The 15,095-nt window shown below is 37.4% G+C and overlaps 2 protein-coding genes across 2 annotated transcripts in view; one reads left to right on the top strand and one right to left on the bottom strand.

The window, feature by feature from the left end:
• The window catches only part of LOC121385749, a 37,373-nt gene extending 26,600 nt beyond the window's left edge, over positions 1–10,773 (top strand). The window contains exons 4-8 of the mRNA XM_041516517.1: positions 1,134–1,190; positions 1,624–1,680; positions 5,607–5,723; positions 6,648–6,685; positions 10,144–10,773. Coding sequence (XP_041372451.1) covers positions 1,134–1,190; positions 1,624–1,680; positions 5,607–5,723; positions 6,648–6,685; positions 10,144–10,293 — 419 coding nt within the window. The 3' untranslated portion in view covers positions 10,294–10,773. The remainder of the gene's footprint in view (positions 1–1,133; positions 1,191–1,623; positions 1,681–5,606; positions 5,724–6,647; positions 6,686–10,143) is intronic.
• A 4,014-nt stretch (positions 10,774–14,787) lies between these two features.
• LOC121385895 (scavenger receptor class F member 2-like) overlaps positions 14,788–15,095 on the bottom strand; it is a 1,559-nt gene continuing 1,251 nt past the window's right edge. Inside the window, exon 3 of the mRNA XM_041516685.1 lies at positions 14,788–14,807. Within this exon, the coding sequence (XP_041372619.1) occupies positions 14,788–14,807 (20 nt within the window). The remainder of the gene's footprint in view (positions 14,808–15,095) is intronic.

Here is a 15,095-nt window from a genome sequence, read left to right as displayed (position 1 = left end):
CAGATCATTGTGCAAAAGCTGTGATCGTTTGTCAGAAAATTTAAAGTGACATGTTCGCTAATCATATCAATGTTTTTGGAAGAAAATAATAAGATACCGGGCCTACATTGCCAGTGTGAGAAAGATACAAAGTAATCTTTTTCAAACCAGCATTGTAGTCGATAGATGTTCGAAAAGGTTTAGTAACATAGTTGCACGTTCCCTTTGATCATCTCGCTATGTGCATACAATCATATACTGTTTGGAAATTAAAGGGACTGGCTCGCGTTTCAACCATATTATGAGTTCCATTTTGTTTCAGCTACCATGAAACATTAGCATGGCAAGAAATGTATTGCATTTACAGATGCTCATATTCTAATCAAGAAAATGTAAGAAAATTATAATTGTAATATTGATAAAAGGTTATATTGGCCGATATAGGATTCGCATAATTTCGATACTTTCTGTTCAGACCCGAAAGCATTAAGCTCAATGCTTCCTGGAAATCCCGTCAATTATAATTTCATTCAGATTTTTGTTTGGCACCAACAAGCACTCTCCTGTAAATTAATCGATGGGGTAGTGTGTTGTAATGTAAAAATGGAAGCTTGCAAGTTGGTGCTAGTAAACAATTTATTATTTTATTGTTTGTATTAATAACAGGACATTTGATGGAGAAAAGCTACGGAAATCGCTCATATTGTGTTTTCGTTTGATTACCGTGACCCATTAAAATTTGCATTTGTATCTAACTACTATAGAACACTCAAACCACACAAACAACATATTGGTTGTCTCAAAATTCAAATTGTATGCCCTGCTTTTGTAGTTGTTAAACCAAGTGTGTTACAATAATCCTGTGCCTGATACAAAGTCAATTGTTACAGTAATCGTATGTCAGATACCAAACCTACTGTTTCCCCAATCATATGTTAGACTTCAAGAAAAGTGTTACAGAAATCATAGGTTTTACAACTGATATATTTCCATTACTGGTTACCCCCTCCCCAAAAAAACAACAACACAACAACAACAAACAAACAAACAGCAACAAAATCCAACAACCACAAAACAACAACGATATATAAAAACAGATAAAAAAGAGAGAGACAAACCCGCAACATCTGACCATGCAATGTTCTCTGTTCTAGCAACTAGTTCTACCGGTGGTCCAACCACGCCAACAACCACGCCATCCACCACGCCAGGTATGTTTTTATTAATTTGTAATTATCCAGAAGAACAAGCAGTATATAGTTTTGGTTTGTTCAAACTTTTCCAGGACATACAATTTGGCACGAACTATTTTGTCATTCGTCTGTCGGTTATGCAAAACCAATATCAACATACACGAGAGATCGTTCGAACAAACGCTGTAATTGTTCGTCAGACTCCAAGAAAAGCGTTACACAATCATAGGTTTTACAGTCAATATATTTTCATTACTGTTTACCCCCCACCCCACCCCACCCCCACCTCAAAAAAAAAAAAATAAATAAATAAAAATAATAAAAACAAATAAAAATAAAAACTAGAAAAAAAAACAAAAAAACAAAAACAAAAAAAACAACAACAAACAAAAATAGACCAAAATAAGAGAAAAACCCGCAACTTATGACCATGCAATGTTCTCTGTTCTAGCAACCAGTTCTACCGATGGTGCAACCACGCCAACAACCACGCCATCCACCACGCCAGGTACGTGTTTATTAATTGGTAATTACCCAGTATATAGTTTTGCTTTGCATTGACTTTTGCAGGGCATACAATTTGGCACGAACGATTTTGTCGTTTGTCTGTCGGTTATGCAAAACCAATGTCAACATAAACGAGAGATCGTTCGAGCAAAAGCCATAATTGTTCGTTAGAAAATTTAAAAATACATGTTGGCTTATTATATCACTGTTTTTGGAAGAAGGTTATATTGACCGATATTAGATTCACATAAACCAAGTGTGTCACAATAATCCTGTACTTTATACAAAGCCAATTTTTACAGTAATCGTATGTCAGATGCCAAGCCTACTGTTTCCCTAATCGTATGTTAGACTCCAACAAAAGTATTACAGAAATCATAAAAAAGAAGAAAACAAAAATCCCAAATAATAACAAAAATATACCTCCACACAAAAAAAAAAAAAAAAAAAAAAAACTAAAAAAAACGATGAAAAAAAACAAAAAAAAAAAAACCTCACAACATTTGACCATGCAATCGTCTCTGTTCTAGCAACTGGTTCTACAGCTGGTCCAACCACGCCTTGTATGTTGTTAATATAATCTGTAATTAGCCATAATTTATACTTTATAGTTAGTTATAGGGACATTCCTGGAGAACAAGCAGTATATAGTCTTGTTTTGTTCAGATTTTCAATATTAAGACACAGTTCATTATGTATGTTTTTAACTAATATAGCCTTTGTAATGTTTTTGACGTTCTGATTTATTCATACCTTTATGGATGGATACCTTTCTGGTTTGAGGACAATATGTGATCTTTTGTGGTTAAAACTAGAATGTATAAAATATATGGCATACTTTTGAGTCTAGCTCCATTGATATTGAATTACATGCAGTTGCATCTATAGTTGAAGGCTCTGATGGTTAGCTGCATGCGATGGCACTTTCCAATTAGCATGTATGCAATTGCTCCAATGGAGCTTGATTAAGCAGCATTAGTTTGCCTGATGGTTAACTATGAATTGAGTAACTATTTATTCAATTTCAAACATCAGCATTTCTACCAGAAATAATTTCGGGGTATTGCGCAAACGAATGTAACCGCAGTCAACAGGGATATGGTAGGGGTTTGGTTCCCCAAGAAAGAAAATTGGTTAAGTTTAGGGTTAGGGTGAAGAAAACATGCAGTAATGATAAGAGTCATTAATTTTGTTAAAAAGGTTAACTTAAGAAAAAATTAAATCTACAAACAAGGTGCCATACCTGTTGTATCCTCTGGCAGAAACACTAAGTTACATGTATAGGTGTTTGGTAGTTGTCTGAATTTGATGCTGCGTCATAGATTGTATGGAATCATAGTTTCTGCCAGAGGGCACGAAGTGTAAAAGTTTTAATTACGTACCCTAAAAGCTTTGAAATTAAAGGATATATTTTAGTTTTAGAAAGATTATAGTACAGAAATTACCATTTAAAATGTCGAATTAAAAAAAAAGAAAAAAAGAGTGATGATGTCCCAGTGTCCCGTCACGAACATTAATTTTGACAGATTAAAGAATAACATGAAATATAATACAACTACTAAAAGTCTGAGGTTTTTTAACGACACCACTACAGCACATTCATTAATTAATAATCTGCTATTGGAAGCCAAACATGTGGTAATTCTGACACGCAGTCATCAAAAGAAACACGCAACATATTTTCCTAATGCAGCAATGGGTCTTTTATATGCACTTTACGACAAACAGGAAAGCATATACTACTAATTGTGGTGCACAGATTGGATCAAGAAAAACCCAAACAGTTGAATGTATCCTCTGAGGTGGTTCGATCCTGCGATGCAAGCACCTCAAGCGAGCACTCAACTAACTGCGCTAAATCCCACCCCTTAAAACAAGTCTACTATCATTCTTTATATTTTGGTAAGCCGTCACGATAGCTAGAATGAATAGCTCTCAATAAAATTCTCGTATATTAGGATGTACGAGGTGAGCATAAATGTTTCTGAGACACATATAAACTTAGTACGGTCTACCTCCTCTTCCCTCTTCCAATTCCAAATGGATTTGGTTAGGGGAAAATTGAAGCTGCTGGCGTGTTTTGCGACAGAAAAGTGGTCATACTGTAAATATCAATATAATAGAAAATACGAATATGATTGTAATGATGAAGATTAGAAACCCGAACTTTTAAAATCAAATACACATTTCCGAGTATGACTATCATGTTTACTTGAAACTGGAAAGAGGTCGGATTTAAATCACATTTTTATGTACCAAGTTTATACGCGACCCCTAATAATATTAATGAAAGAACACAAATCATCTCTCTTGCATTGCCACAAAGAGGTCTGCCACTCCCAGACTAGTTTACTAAAGCAATCGCAGATCTAACTTTAGTCTCTTTGTACTGCATTATCTAGTTTAGACACACACACACACACACACACACACACACACACACACGACATGCTGGCTACGGTACTGCTCCGTCCACCTGTAACGCTCCGTAACGCTAGTCCACACACACACACACACACACACACACACACACACACACACACACACACACACACACACACACACACACACACACACACACACACACTCACACACACACACACACACACACACAACTATTACATAACGTTTGGAAACACACACCTCTCCCCTCCCATTCACAAACAAGTCATGCGGTGGGTGTAATGTAATTTTAACAGACTGTTTTGCAATTTGGATTTGAACTCGATTTATAATCCTTATTGCGTGTATACGTCTAGTTATAACTAACTAGGCTATTGGTAAACAGTGCCGCCATGACAGCGTTTATGAAAAAAAGTAACAATAAGAAGTGCGTTACGTAACACCCACCTCCTGTAACGCACATAACGACTGGAGCTACACCCAACCACCCCTTCAAGCGTTACGTAATATCTGAATGGACCCTAAGGGAAACGGAGGTTTCACAGAAGTGGACATTTTAATTTCGGATGTGGGGAAGAAGTCCAATATTCTTTTTTCTTTTGGCTGGTATGAAAAAAGGCGTTCCCTGTGGGAAAAACTAGAGTGAATTGGCACGGCTTTCTTTATCACACCCATTTCACAGACATTAAATGAACATCAGTGAACGCTTACGGGTAGACTCTTCACCCATCCATACCACAAGCACTTAGACTCAGTCAGTGCATGGCTTGTTTCGACATCGCAGGGTTTCAGATTTTATATAATTCAAAACAAATTCTTTCTTTTTTCTTATGCCATCTATCTCTAGCTTGTATTTTTCTTGTTCTTCTTCTTTTTCTTCTAAATCTTCTGCCTTCTGATTATCGCTATTTTCTCTGTTCTCATTGTAATCTCGGATCATAAAAATGTATTGTTATATAACAGACAGTCCAAGTGTATGCAAGTGTTGAACTTTAGTCTGAATCAGTTTCTATTAGTTGTGTTATGTTTAACATGTTGTTGTTGCTTAGAATACGGATATATATGTAAAGCAACGATTCGGGGCTCCCAACCCCGACACAGCTATATGATCTGTATGATACATACTTTTGTACAATTACATTTCCCCTGCACGTGGATGTGAATGCATAAGTAAATGTTTGTTATATATATTATGTGCATCTATAATTTTGTATTTATTTATATTATAAACATGTTAATACTCGTGCATGCCATATGTCACTATGTAACCGAATTATGTGTCATGTGATTTTGCGTTATACAGGTTGTATACTAACATTCTCTCTCTCTCTTTCTCTCTCTCTCTCTCTCTCTATCTCTCTCTCTCTCTCTCTCTCTCTCTCTCTCTCTCTCTCTCTCTCTCTCTCTCTCTCTCTCTCTCTCTCGCTAATCAGTAGGCCAATTTCTCTCTCGACAGAGCCTCGACAAATACCGTATATAAAACCATGCATCATTATTTTAGTGGACATGTTATTTGGTTTTCAGGCGACAAAACAACCAGTTACTTGATTGTAGGTGCGATAGCCGGTTTCTGCATTCTGTGTCTGAGTGTAGCAATATGTGCATATCTGGTCAGGAAGCGATCAAAACAGAAAGATGCAGGTATTGTCATAAAATTCTCGTTTGAAAATTGTGAAATGGAGATGCTCAGTGACGCGTTTTCAGAGCTATTTGGAGTTCATTCTTGAATGCTTTTTAAAACTGTAATTAAAAAGGCAAATCAAACGGGTGGGCGGGGGATCACGGAACCTCTGTGAACCCCCACTATATTCGCCAATGGCCACTGATTAATTAATATGCTCTAGTGGTGTCATTACACAAAACAAATTCAACTAAAGACAACAAATAAAGTTAAAGTATGTTTTGTTTGATGGCACCACTAGAGCACATTGATGTATTAATCATCGGCTATCGAATATCCAATCTAATTAAAATTAGCTCCACTATTACATAACCCAGTAGAGCTAATTTTAATCAGATTGTCGAATATCAAACATTTAATGATTTTAGCATATATTCTTAGAGAGGAAACCCGATACATTTTTCCATTAGTAGCAAGGAATGCTTTTTATGCACCATCCCACAGACAGGATACAACATACCACGGCATTTGATACACCAATCATGGTGCACAGGCCGGAACGAGAAATAGCCAAATGGGCAAACCGACGGGGATCGATCCTGTATCGACCGCACACAACGCAAGCGTTTTACCATTGGGCAATTGTCCCGCTCCACATCAAGAAATAAAGAAATATTAAGTTAATTCACACGTCACTGACATGTCCTGATTACGACAATGATAGCTCTGGCAAATTTCATAAACTGTTTCTAAGATAGCACATACCACGGTCTTGTGCACTGGCTGGAACGAGCAATAGCACAGAAGCGTTTAAGGGGATTGATCCCAAACCGACCGCGCATCAAGCGAGTGTTTTACCACTGGGATACGTCATGCTACAACAACGGTGATATAGATTCAATCAATAATTGAATAATTTATTCTTCACCCATTTTTTTTCACAGAAAATCCACAGACGCCATACAAGATAATGGAACACGAGGTAAGCATTCAGATCTCTAGGCCTGTACCACAATGCTCGAGGTTTCCAGGGCCGTATATAGTGGTGGAGGTGGTGGTGGTGTGGGGTGTATGAGAGAGCAGCAAATGGAAAAAAAAAAGTTTTTTTTTATTTAACAACGTCACTAGAGCACATTGATTTTTGTTATCTTATTAGCGGCTATTGGACGTAAAACATGGTCGTTCTGACACTGATTTTTTAGAGGAAACCCGCTGTCGCCACAGGCTACTCTTTTACGACAGGCAGCAAGGCATCTTTTATTTGCGCTTCCCACAGGCATGATAGCACAAACCATGGCCTTTGTTGAACCAGTTATGGATCACTGGTCGGTGCAAGTGGTTTACACCTACCCATTGAGCCTTGCGGACTCAGGGTTTGGAGTCGGTATCTGGATCCGAACCCAGTACCTACCAGCCTGTAGACCGATGGCCTACCCACGACGCCAACGAGGCTGGTCAAAATGGAAAAAAGTACCATTGTCTAAAAGTGGCCATTTTGTCTCCATGGAGATGAGGGCGGGACGTAGCCCAGTGATAAAGTGTTTGCTTGATGCGCGGTCGGTCTGAGATCGATCCTTTTCAGTGGGCCCAATGGGCTACTTCTCGTTCAATCCAGTGTACGACGACTGGTATATTAAAGGCCATGGTATGTGCTACCCTGTCTGTGCGATGGTGCATATAAACGATCCCTTGCTACTAATGGAAAATGTAGCGGGTTTCCTCTCTAAGACTAAATGTAAAAGTTACCAAATGTTTGACATCCAATAGCCGATGATTAACAAATAAATGTGCTCTAGTGGTGTCGTTAAACAAAACAAACTTTCGTGGAGATAACTTTCCATTATTATGTCCTCACGTTTTTCGTACTGCTATGCCACTTATGTTTTGTTGCCCTAGTTCCCGGGGATAATGTCACTGATATCGTGGCCATTTCTTGAGTGTTCTGGAAAAACCTAGTAAGTCAGAAAAATCTGAATTTGAGATATTGACCGAAAACTACACCCTGCCAGGATTAAGCAGCCACTTGCTTTGTGGTTATTTGTTCATCACTTAGGAAGAGTAAATTAGGGAAAACATGTTTTTGTTTTTATTTTGACAGTTCCATCGCAACTTGACTTACTAGGTTTCTCCAGCCTTGAATGAAAACTGTTATGGCACAGTTTATCAACAATAACCTAGCAAGTCAATAAAATTGGTTTCTTTATTCCACACATCTTGAAAAAATACAAACTGCCGATCTAACTGAACTCCATGGCAAATACAAAATATAAAATACACAACCAGTCATTTGAAACCCCCTCTCAATTATTACCAGTAGACCTTGGAAGAGGACCAAAATTCGCCAAAATTCACAAAATGTACAGTTTATCCCCGAAAGGCCAATTTGAACCCGGCTATATCAAAATGTTGATTACATCAGTCCAATTTTCCCATAATTATACAGGGTGCCACAATAAAAATAAATGTCCCAAAATCTAATGCATTAATCAATCATGGAAAGGTGCTCTGTGCACTTTGGCAGTTTTTAGTGCGAAGTCAGATATTTTCACTGAAGAGCTTTCCCGTTGTAGTGCACTTTGGCAGTCTTGCAAAGTCAGAAGTGTTTACTTCAGCAGCCGTTTAGTCATTACAAATAGGACATTTTAGTTGTATTGGGCCACCCGTCAGGAAAAACCTAGTAAGGCTTGTCAAGGAGTTTAGTGTAGTGTTGATTGAATGCCTGACGGGGTGGGGTGGGGTGGGGTGGGGCGTTACATAATTCCCACTGATGGCTACATCAGTCAAATGCCTCCACAAGGTAATGGCTAGAATCATTACTGGGAAGACCTAGCCGGAACCTCTTCTTTGCAGGGACAAAACACTCGGCTAATTTAAGGAGCTTCTGTTTTTTCGCTATAGGGATGCCTCTCGGCTCCACCATTACTCCCGGAAACGTCAGGATATCAAACTTTGGCTTTAAAAACTCGACTTCTGCAAATTCATCACCAAAATTCTGCTTGTAAAAGAGTGGTCGACAACCTCGGAAATGCTACCCAGTAGTGGCAACTGCACATTCTTGTTTTGGCGGGTGCTATGCCCATCTTGAAAAAAGTGGAAATCGTTGTAGTGCATAACTACTGTCGAAGTGTGCTTGCTGGCCCTGGCACACAGATCGACAAAATCTTTAAAATCAAGGATTTCTGGGGCGTTCCTCATTGTGTGTCCTGCGTCATGATTGGCTAGTTCGACTTGCTAGGTTTTGCCAATACAAATAGTAAGGAATGTGTTCAGGAAAAACCTAGTAAATATCTGAACAATGCCCCCACTTAAGTTTACTAGGTTTTGGCTGAATAAATGAATTAATACTCGGGACCTGCTAGGTATTACCATTACAAAATTCGTGAAACCACGGATGATTTTTTATTCTTACATGTGTTATATGATGAGGTAAAACCTAGTAAGTCCAAAAATGGTCCTAACCCAATGTTGACCAAAATCAGACGTACTAGGTTTTTCCAAGAACACTCAATATTTGTAAGGTGCATACGACAATAGGTGCATTATAATTGGAATCCTAATGGTCATAAATATATATATATATATATATATAGTGTAACCTCTCAAAACCGTACCCTCTGTAAACCGGAATTCCCCCCAAAACGGAAATTTTTCACGTTTTTTTTTTTTTAAATCAATACAGAACCATATTGGTGGGTCCATTCAACTGATTGGGCTCTTTCTCGTTCCAACCAATGCACCACAACTAGTCAAAGGCTGTGGTATGTGGGAAAGTGCATATAAAAAGATCCCTTTGTGTTAAGGCAAACATACTGCGGGTTTCCTCGGGTGACTACGTATCAGAATGACCAAATGTTTGACATCCAATAGCCGATGATTAATAAATCAATGTGTTTTAGTGGTGTCGTTAAAGAAAACAAACACACATATAGTCTTAGAGAGGAAACCATGAGTAACAAGTGATCTTCCATATGTACCAACACACAGATAGGACAGCACATACCACGACCTTAGATATACCAGTCATGGTGCAGTGGCTGGATCGAGAAATAGTCCAATGGCTCCACCAACGGGGATCGACCCTTCGACCCTAGACCGACCGCGCATCAAGCGATCACTTTACCACTGGGCTACGTTCCGCCACTGTCGAAGACGGGCGTGTGTGTGTGTGTGTGTGTGCGTGCGTGCGTGCGTGTGTGTGTGTGTGCGTGTGTGTAAATATTAAGAAAAAAAAGTACCTGTACATAACACAGGAGAATATTTTACACTTTCTAATTACCTATATAGAATAAGTGGCTGTAGTAAATGTTCGATGTCTTATGATATAAAGGCGATATTGCAGGTTTAAATTTTGCTTTTCTTTTTCTTATTTTTCTTTTTTTATCTTAATTTTCTTTTTTCTTTTCTTTTTTCTTTCTTTAACAACAACAATAACAACAAAAGGAAAAAGAAGAAACTCAGCAAACAGACAAACAGCATGAAAAAACAAAAAACAAAACAAAATCAAAAAAGAAAAAAACACCAAACAAAAGAAAGAAAAACACACCAACAAACAAACCAAGAGGAAAATCTCGCAGGTCTACAAGGCGATAGAGAACCGGCGGAAATCACCTGAAAAAGTCAACAAAGGCACATGGAAAACGTATATTCAACGGTATGTAGGCAGTGCAGCTAAAGCAGTGAGGAAAATCACAGACTGAGGAGATGCAGGGGGAGGGGGATACGTCGCCCGCCAGTGGCCAGACAGTCACATCAACAGTCTAATCACTGAACCACACCTGATTTTCATTCTCACCTGGCAATGACATGCGTAAGGACCGAATACCTCAGTTTGATATACTGAACTTTTATTATTATTATTATTATTATTATTATTATTGTTATCAATTATTATTAAATTGTTTAATGTATGTATGTATGTATGTATGTGGGCCTGTATGTAATTATTATTATTATTAAGTTCCCAAGCCAAGGCTGGTCAACCTATTGTTTTTTGTGAGATTATTATTACTATAGTATTACGACAATATTATTTTTACTGTTGTAATCTACTAATAAACTGTCGTTTTACATCGTTTTTTTTTTTTTAATTCCACATGTATTTAGCATTTGAAAATTGCAAATATTTAAGGCGAATGTATTTTTAAATGTTTTAAAGTGACAGAATTAAAATGTATATGTTATAATTAATCATTTACTAATTTATTACCGTGTGCAATGTGAAAGAAGTGCAATGATATCTGTTAATATGGCTAGACATTTAATGAAATAGCCTAAACAAAATGCATCCTGAATACGTGGCTACTTTCTATTTGTCGAGATGCACTGGGCATCAACTCTGTGTGTAAGAGGTCAGCCATCGAACGTTCTTAAAGGAATAGTAAACTCAAATATGAGTATCAGGTTTTGTGTGTGTCTTTTAAAAATATCATTGTTGTTTGTATATTAAGTTGTAGGACGACTTGGCTGAAATTTGGTAATTGGTTAGGTGACAGTGAGTGAGGATATGCGGGTTTGGGAAGGGGGGGGGGGGGGGGTAATTATTGATGTAATTAGATAACATTAGTAAGTCTGAGTAATAGGTGTGTGTGTGTGTGTGTGTGTGTGTGTGGGTGTGTGTGTGTGTGTGTCGGGGGGTAATTATTGCTGTAATTAAATAATGTATACACATGTCTGAGTAATGTACAGCTGTTATACATAAACATGATACGAAATGGAAGCTCCTTTAATATCCTATAAACATTGTATGTATATCGAAAGAAAAAAGAAAGAGAGAAATGTTTTATTTAACGACGAACTCAACACATTTTATTTACTGTTATATGGCGTCGGACATATGGTTAAGGACCGTACAGATATTGAGAGAGGAAACCCGCTGTCGTCACTTCATGGGCTACTCTTTTCAATAAGCAGCAAGGGATTTTTTATATGCACCATCCCACAGACAGGTAGCACATATCACGGCCTTTGACATACCAGTTGTGGAGCACTGGCTGGAACGAGAAATAGCCCAATGGGTCCACCGACGTAGATCGATCCTAGACCGACCGCGCATCAAGCGAACACTTTACCACTGAGCTGCGTCCCGTCCCCCCAATGACCCCCAGACAAAAGATACATATGTCTTTCACTGTTACAATGTGTGAATTTAAGGAAGGAAGTGTTATATTTAAGACGCACTGAAACATTTTTCGTCGGTTATATGGCAGAGGAAACCCGCTGTCGCCACTTCATTGGCTACTATTTTTGATTAGCAGCTAGGGATATTTTATATGCACCTTTCTATAGACAGGATAGTACATACCACGGAATTTGTTACACCAGTTGTGAAGCACAGGCTGGAACGAGTAATAGCCCAGTGGGCCCACCGACGGGAATCGATCCTAGATAGATCGTGCTTCAGGCGAGCGCTGTACCGCTGAGCTACGTCCCGCCACCGTGTACTTATAAACGAATCATTCATCCTTATTATACGGCACAAAGCAAACTATCAAAGCGGTTTACTTGATGTATATTTTATGTATTGATACAATAATTCTACCTATGAATATGGGTGTTCCTTTTCTTTAATAATACAAATTTAAGAATAATAAGTCTGTTTTTGGAAAAAATTTCTCTCCCTTCAAAACCTCGAAAGAGGGAGACAAAATATTCAATCGTTAGTACAGTAAAAAGAAGCATGGATAATAATAAAACATTTTATGTGCACATACGTTAATACATTTCTGAAATAATTTTACCTAAACGATGCAAAACTATCCATTACATTGTTTTTTTTCAACTATTCAAATTTAAATAATTGTGAAATATAAGAACAAGTTCACGTTGGTAACAATCAATCAGGACAGAGCCCATTTGTAATAAATGAGATCATGACATACTGGATGAATGTATGCCACAACAGTGATGGCGTACTTTCAATTTGCGAAAGGTAATAATATTCGGCCCCATTGGTAAGCACCCGTCATAAGTAACTGCATTACAGCTGCCAATTCCGTCACTGTTCATTTAAATCAATGCAAATATTAATGCGTGCAAAGAGATGGTAAAAGTCTGTACAAGTTCAAAATATGGATACAGCGTGCGCCATTATTGTGGTCGGCGATTTTCCGTATTTAATAGATATAACCTTCAAACAGTCTACCGGCCTCGGTGGCGTCGTGGCAGGCCATCGGTAACAGGCTGGTAGGTACGGGTTAAGGTCCCAGTGGGGGCATAAAATCATTTTTTATCCATATCAACTCCATCGAACCTGAACGCCTTCTCCTATTGAATAAATGGGTATGTTCTAAAATACTTGTGTTTGAATACGTTTCTACCACTGGTTCAGACAAAGCTTACTGGTTTGTGCTATCCAGCCTGTGACAGAGCCCAAGCGCAAATACAAAAGAATCATCCCAGTGATGGCGTCAGGTGTGCTGCTAATCCTTTAAGAGTAGCTCCATGTAGTGGCGACAGCGGGCTTTCTTTTCCTCTATACAAAATGCTAAGTGTGATGGTCCTTAACCATATGGGTATGACGAAAATATGGAACCGTGAAATAAAATTTCTCATACAGCTTTGCGTCTTTAAATAAAACACTTCTGAATTTCTATCTTTTCCAAATGTCTATCATAAAAAACTATTTTTTGAATGGCCTGTGCAGGTACAATGAAAATCATATCCTAAGTTGTGATGTAAACACCGACAGCTGGAGGAGTGGGTATAAAGTGAAAATATATTATTGGAAAGTTGAATCCATCCTTTTTATCATACAGCTTTGAAGGTATAAAGTGAAAATGTATTATTGGAAAGTTGAATTCATCCCTTTTCTCATATACCTTTGACTATGAATAGATCGAGAAATGAAACCGATTTTATACCTTTAGATGTTCCTTTTATTTATTTATGTTTGATATTAATGGATGACATAAGATCATCCGATGTTTCTATATACGACAGGACAACCTAATGGAAATATTTTCCCCTGCATTTTTGCGGATATTTTCATTTTCAAGAGTGAACGCCCTTTTCAAAACAATAATCTAAAGCATGCAAAAACGTCATTTTCATAAATAAAAAATAATAATTTAAACTGCGCGAAAAATGTCATGTTTGACATAAATTTGCAAAATAACATGAACCAAAGACATACATAACAATACACATTTGTATTATTTATTGGAATGTTATGTATTGAATAGTAACAGCAGGACAAGTGGCAGAGTTTTTCTGCTTCCTTTTTGGGCATAAGCCTACTTTATGGTTTGTCTAGTAAAACATGCTAAACATATTCATCAGTGTAAATAAAGTAACCATATCTAGTACAGCAATTAACAGCATTAAACAAATGCATGCTTTGTCAATTGCAAATGAGTATATAATTATTTACATGTGAATTGGGACCCCCCCCCCCCCCCCCCCCCCCCCCCCGACACACACACCAAAATCATCATCATCAACAAAACACCCTAAAAAACCTCCACTTCCTTAGGAAATATTGTATTACAGTTTAAGACTTCCACTACAAATTAGTAATATTGTGACAAAAAACTTGGGACCAGTGTTATTTTTATGTAGGTACATTGCTACATTTGTACTACTGTATTACATCATAAAGGTCTACATGATTGTAGTAGGGTCGAACTGACTTGTGGCGGATAATTTTGGGGACAAAACGTCTGGTACCCACATTAATACTGGTATTAAAAAAACAGAAAACAACAACAACAACAAAAAAACCAACGCGGCAATAACTAACAATTAGGAGATAACAATACTCTGTAGAGTTTTTAGATTTGCGGGTGTTATTGTCTATTTGATCCCGCAAATGTAATTTTTGACCGAAGGCGTTCGATTGAGTATAAAAATGAAACATTTGCGGGCATCAATTAGATAATAACACCCTTAAATTCAAAAACTCAATATGGTTATGTCTATTGTAAACTGAATCGATTTTTCTACGGAAAAATCTTTATATATATATATATATATATATATATATATATATATATATATATTTTATTTTTTTTTTTTTTTTTTTTTATTATTATTATTATTTTTTTTTTTATCTAACTATAAACACTTAAACATACTGTATTAAGCACTCTACTGTATGGAGCAGAATCCTGGAAAATGACCAAGACCATCGGTCAGAAGTTGGAGGTCTTTCAAAATCGATGCCTTCGCAGGATTCTGAATATCTTCTGGCCCAACATCATAATCAACGACCCCTGCGCGTGCTGTAACCTCACCGTGGTGCAGGGGTGTAACATTCTCTTTGAGAATGGCCAATACAGCACAAATAAATTTAGAGTAAAAGTCAGTATCTATCTGTGATATTTGTGTTTTTGCACGGTTCTTTACACTGTGTTTTTGTTTAAATCTTCAATTTTTATATTGATGTTGATCATCAC

This window comes from Gigantopelta aegis, chromosome 12 (genome assembly GCF_016097555.1).
Source record: "Gigantopelta aegis isolate Gae_Host chromosome 12, Gae_host_genome, whole genome shotgun sequence".
Taxonomy (NCBI): Eukaryota; Metazoa; Mollusca; class Gastropoda; order Neomphalida; family Peltospiridae; genus Gigantopelta; species Gigantopelta aegis.
The sequence above is the reverse complement of the archived record's forward strand: the minus strand, read 5'-3'. Positions and strand labels throughout refer to the sequence as shown.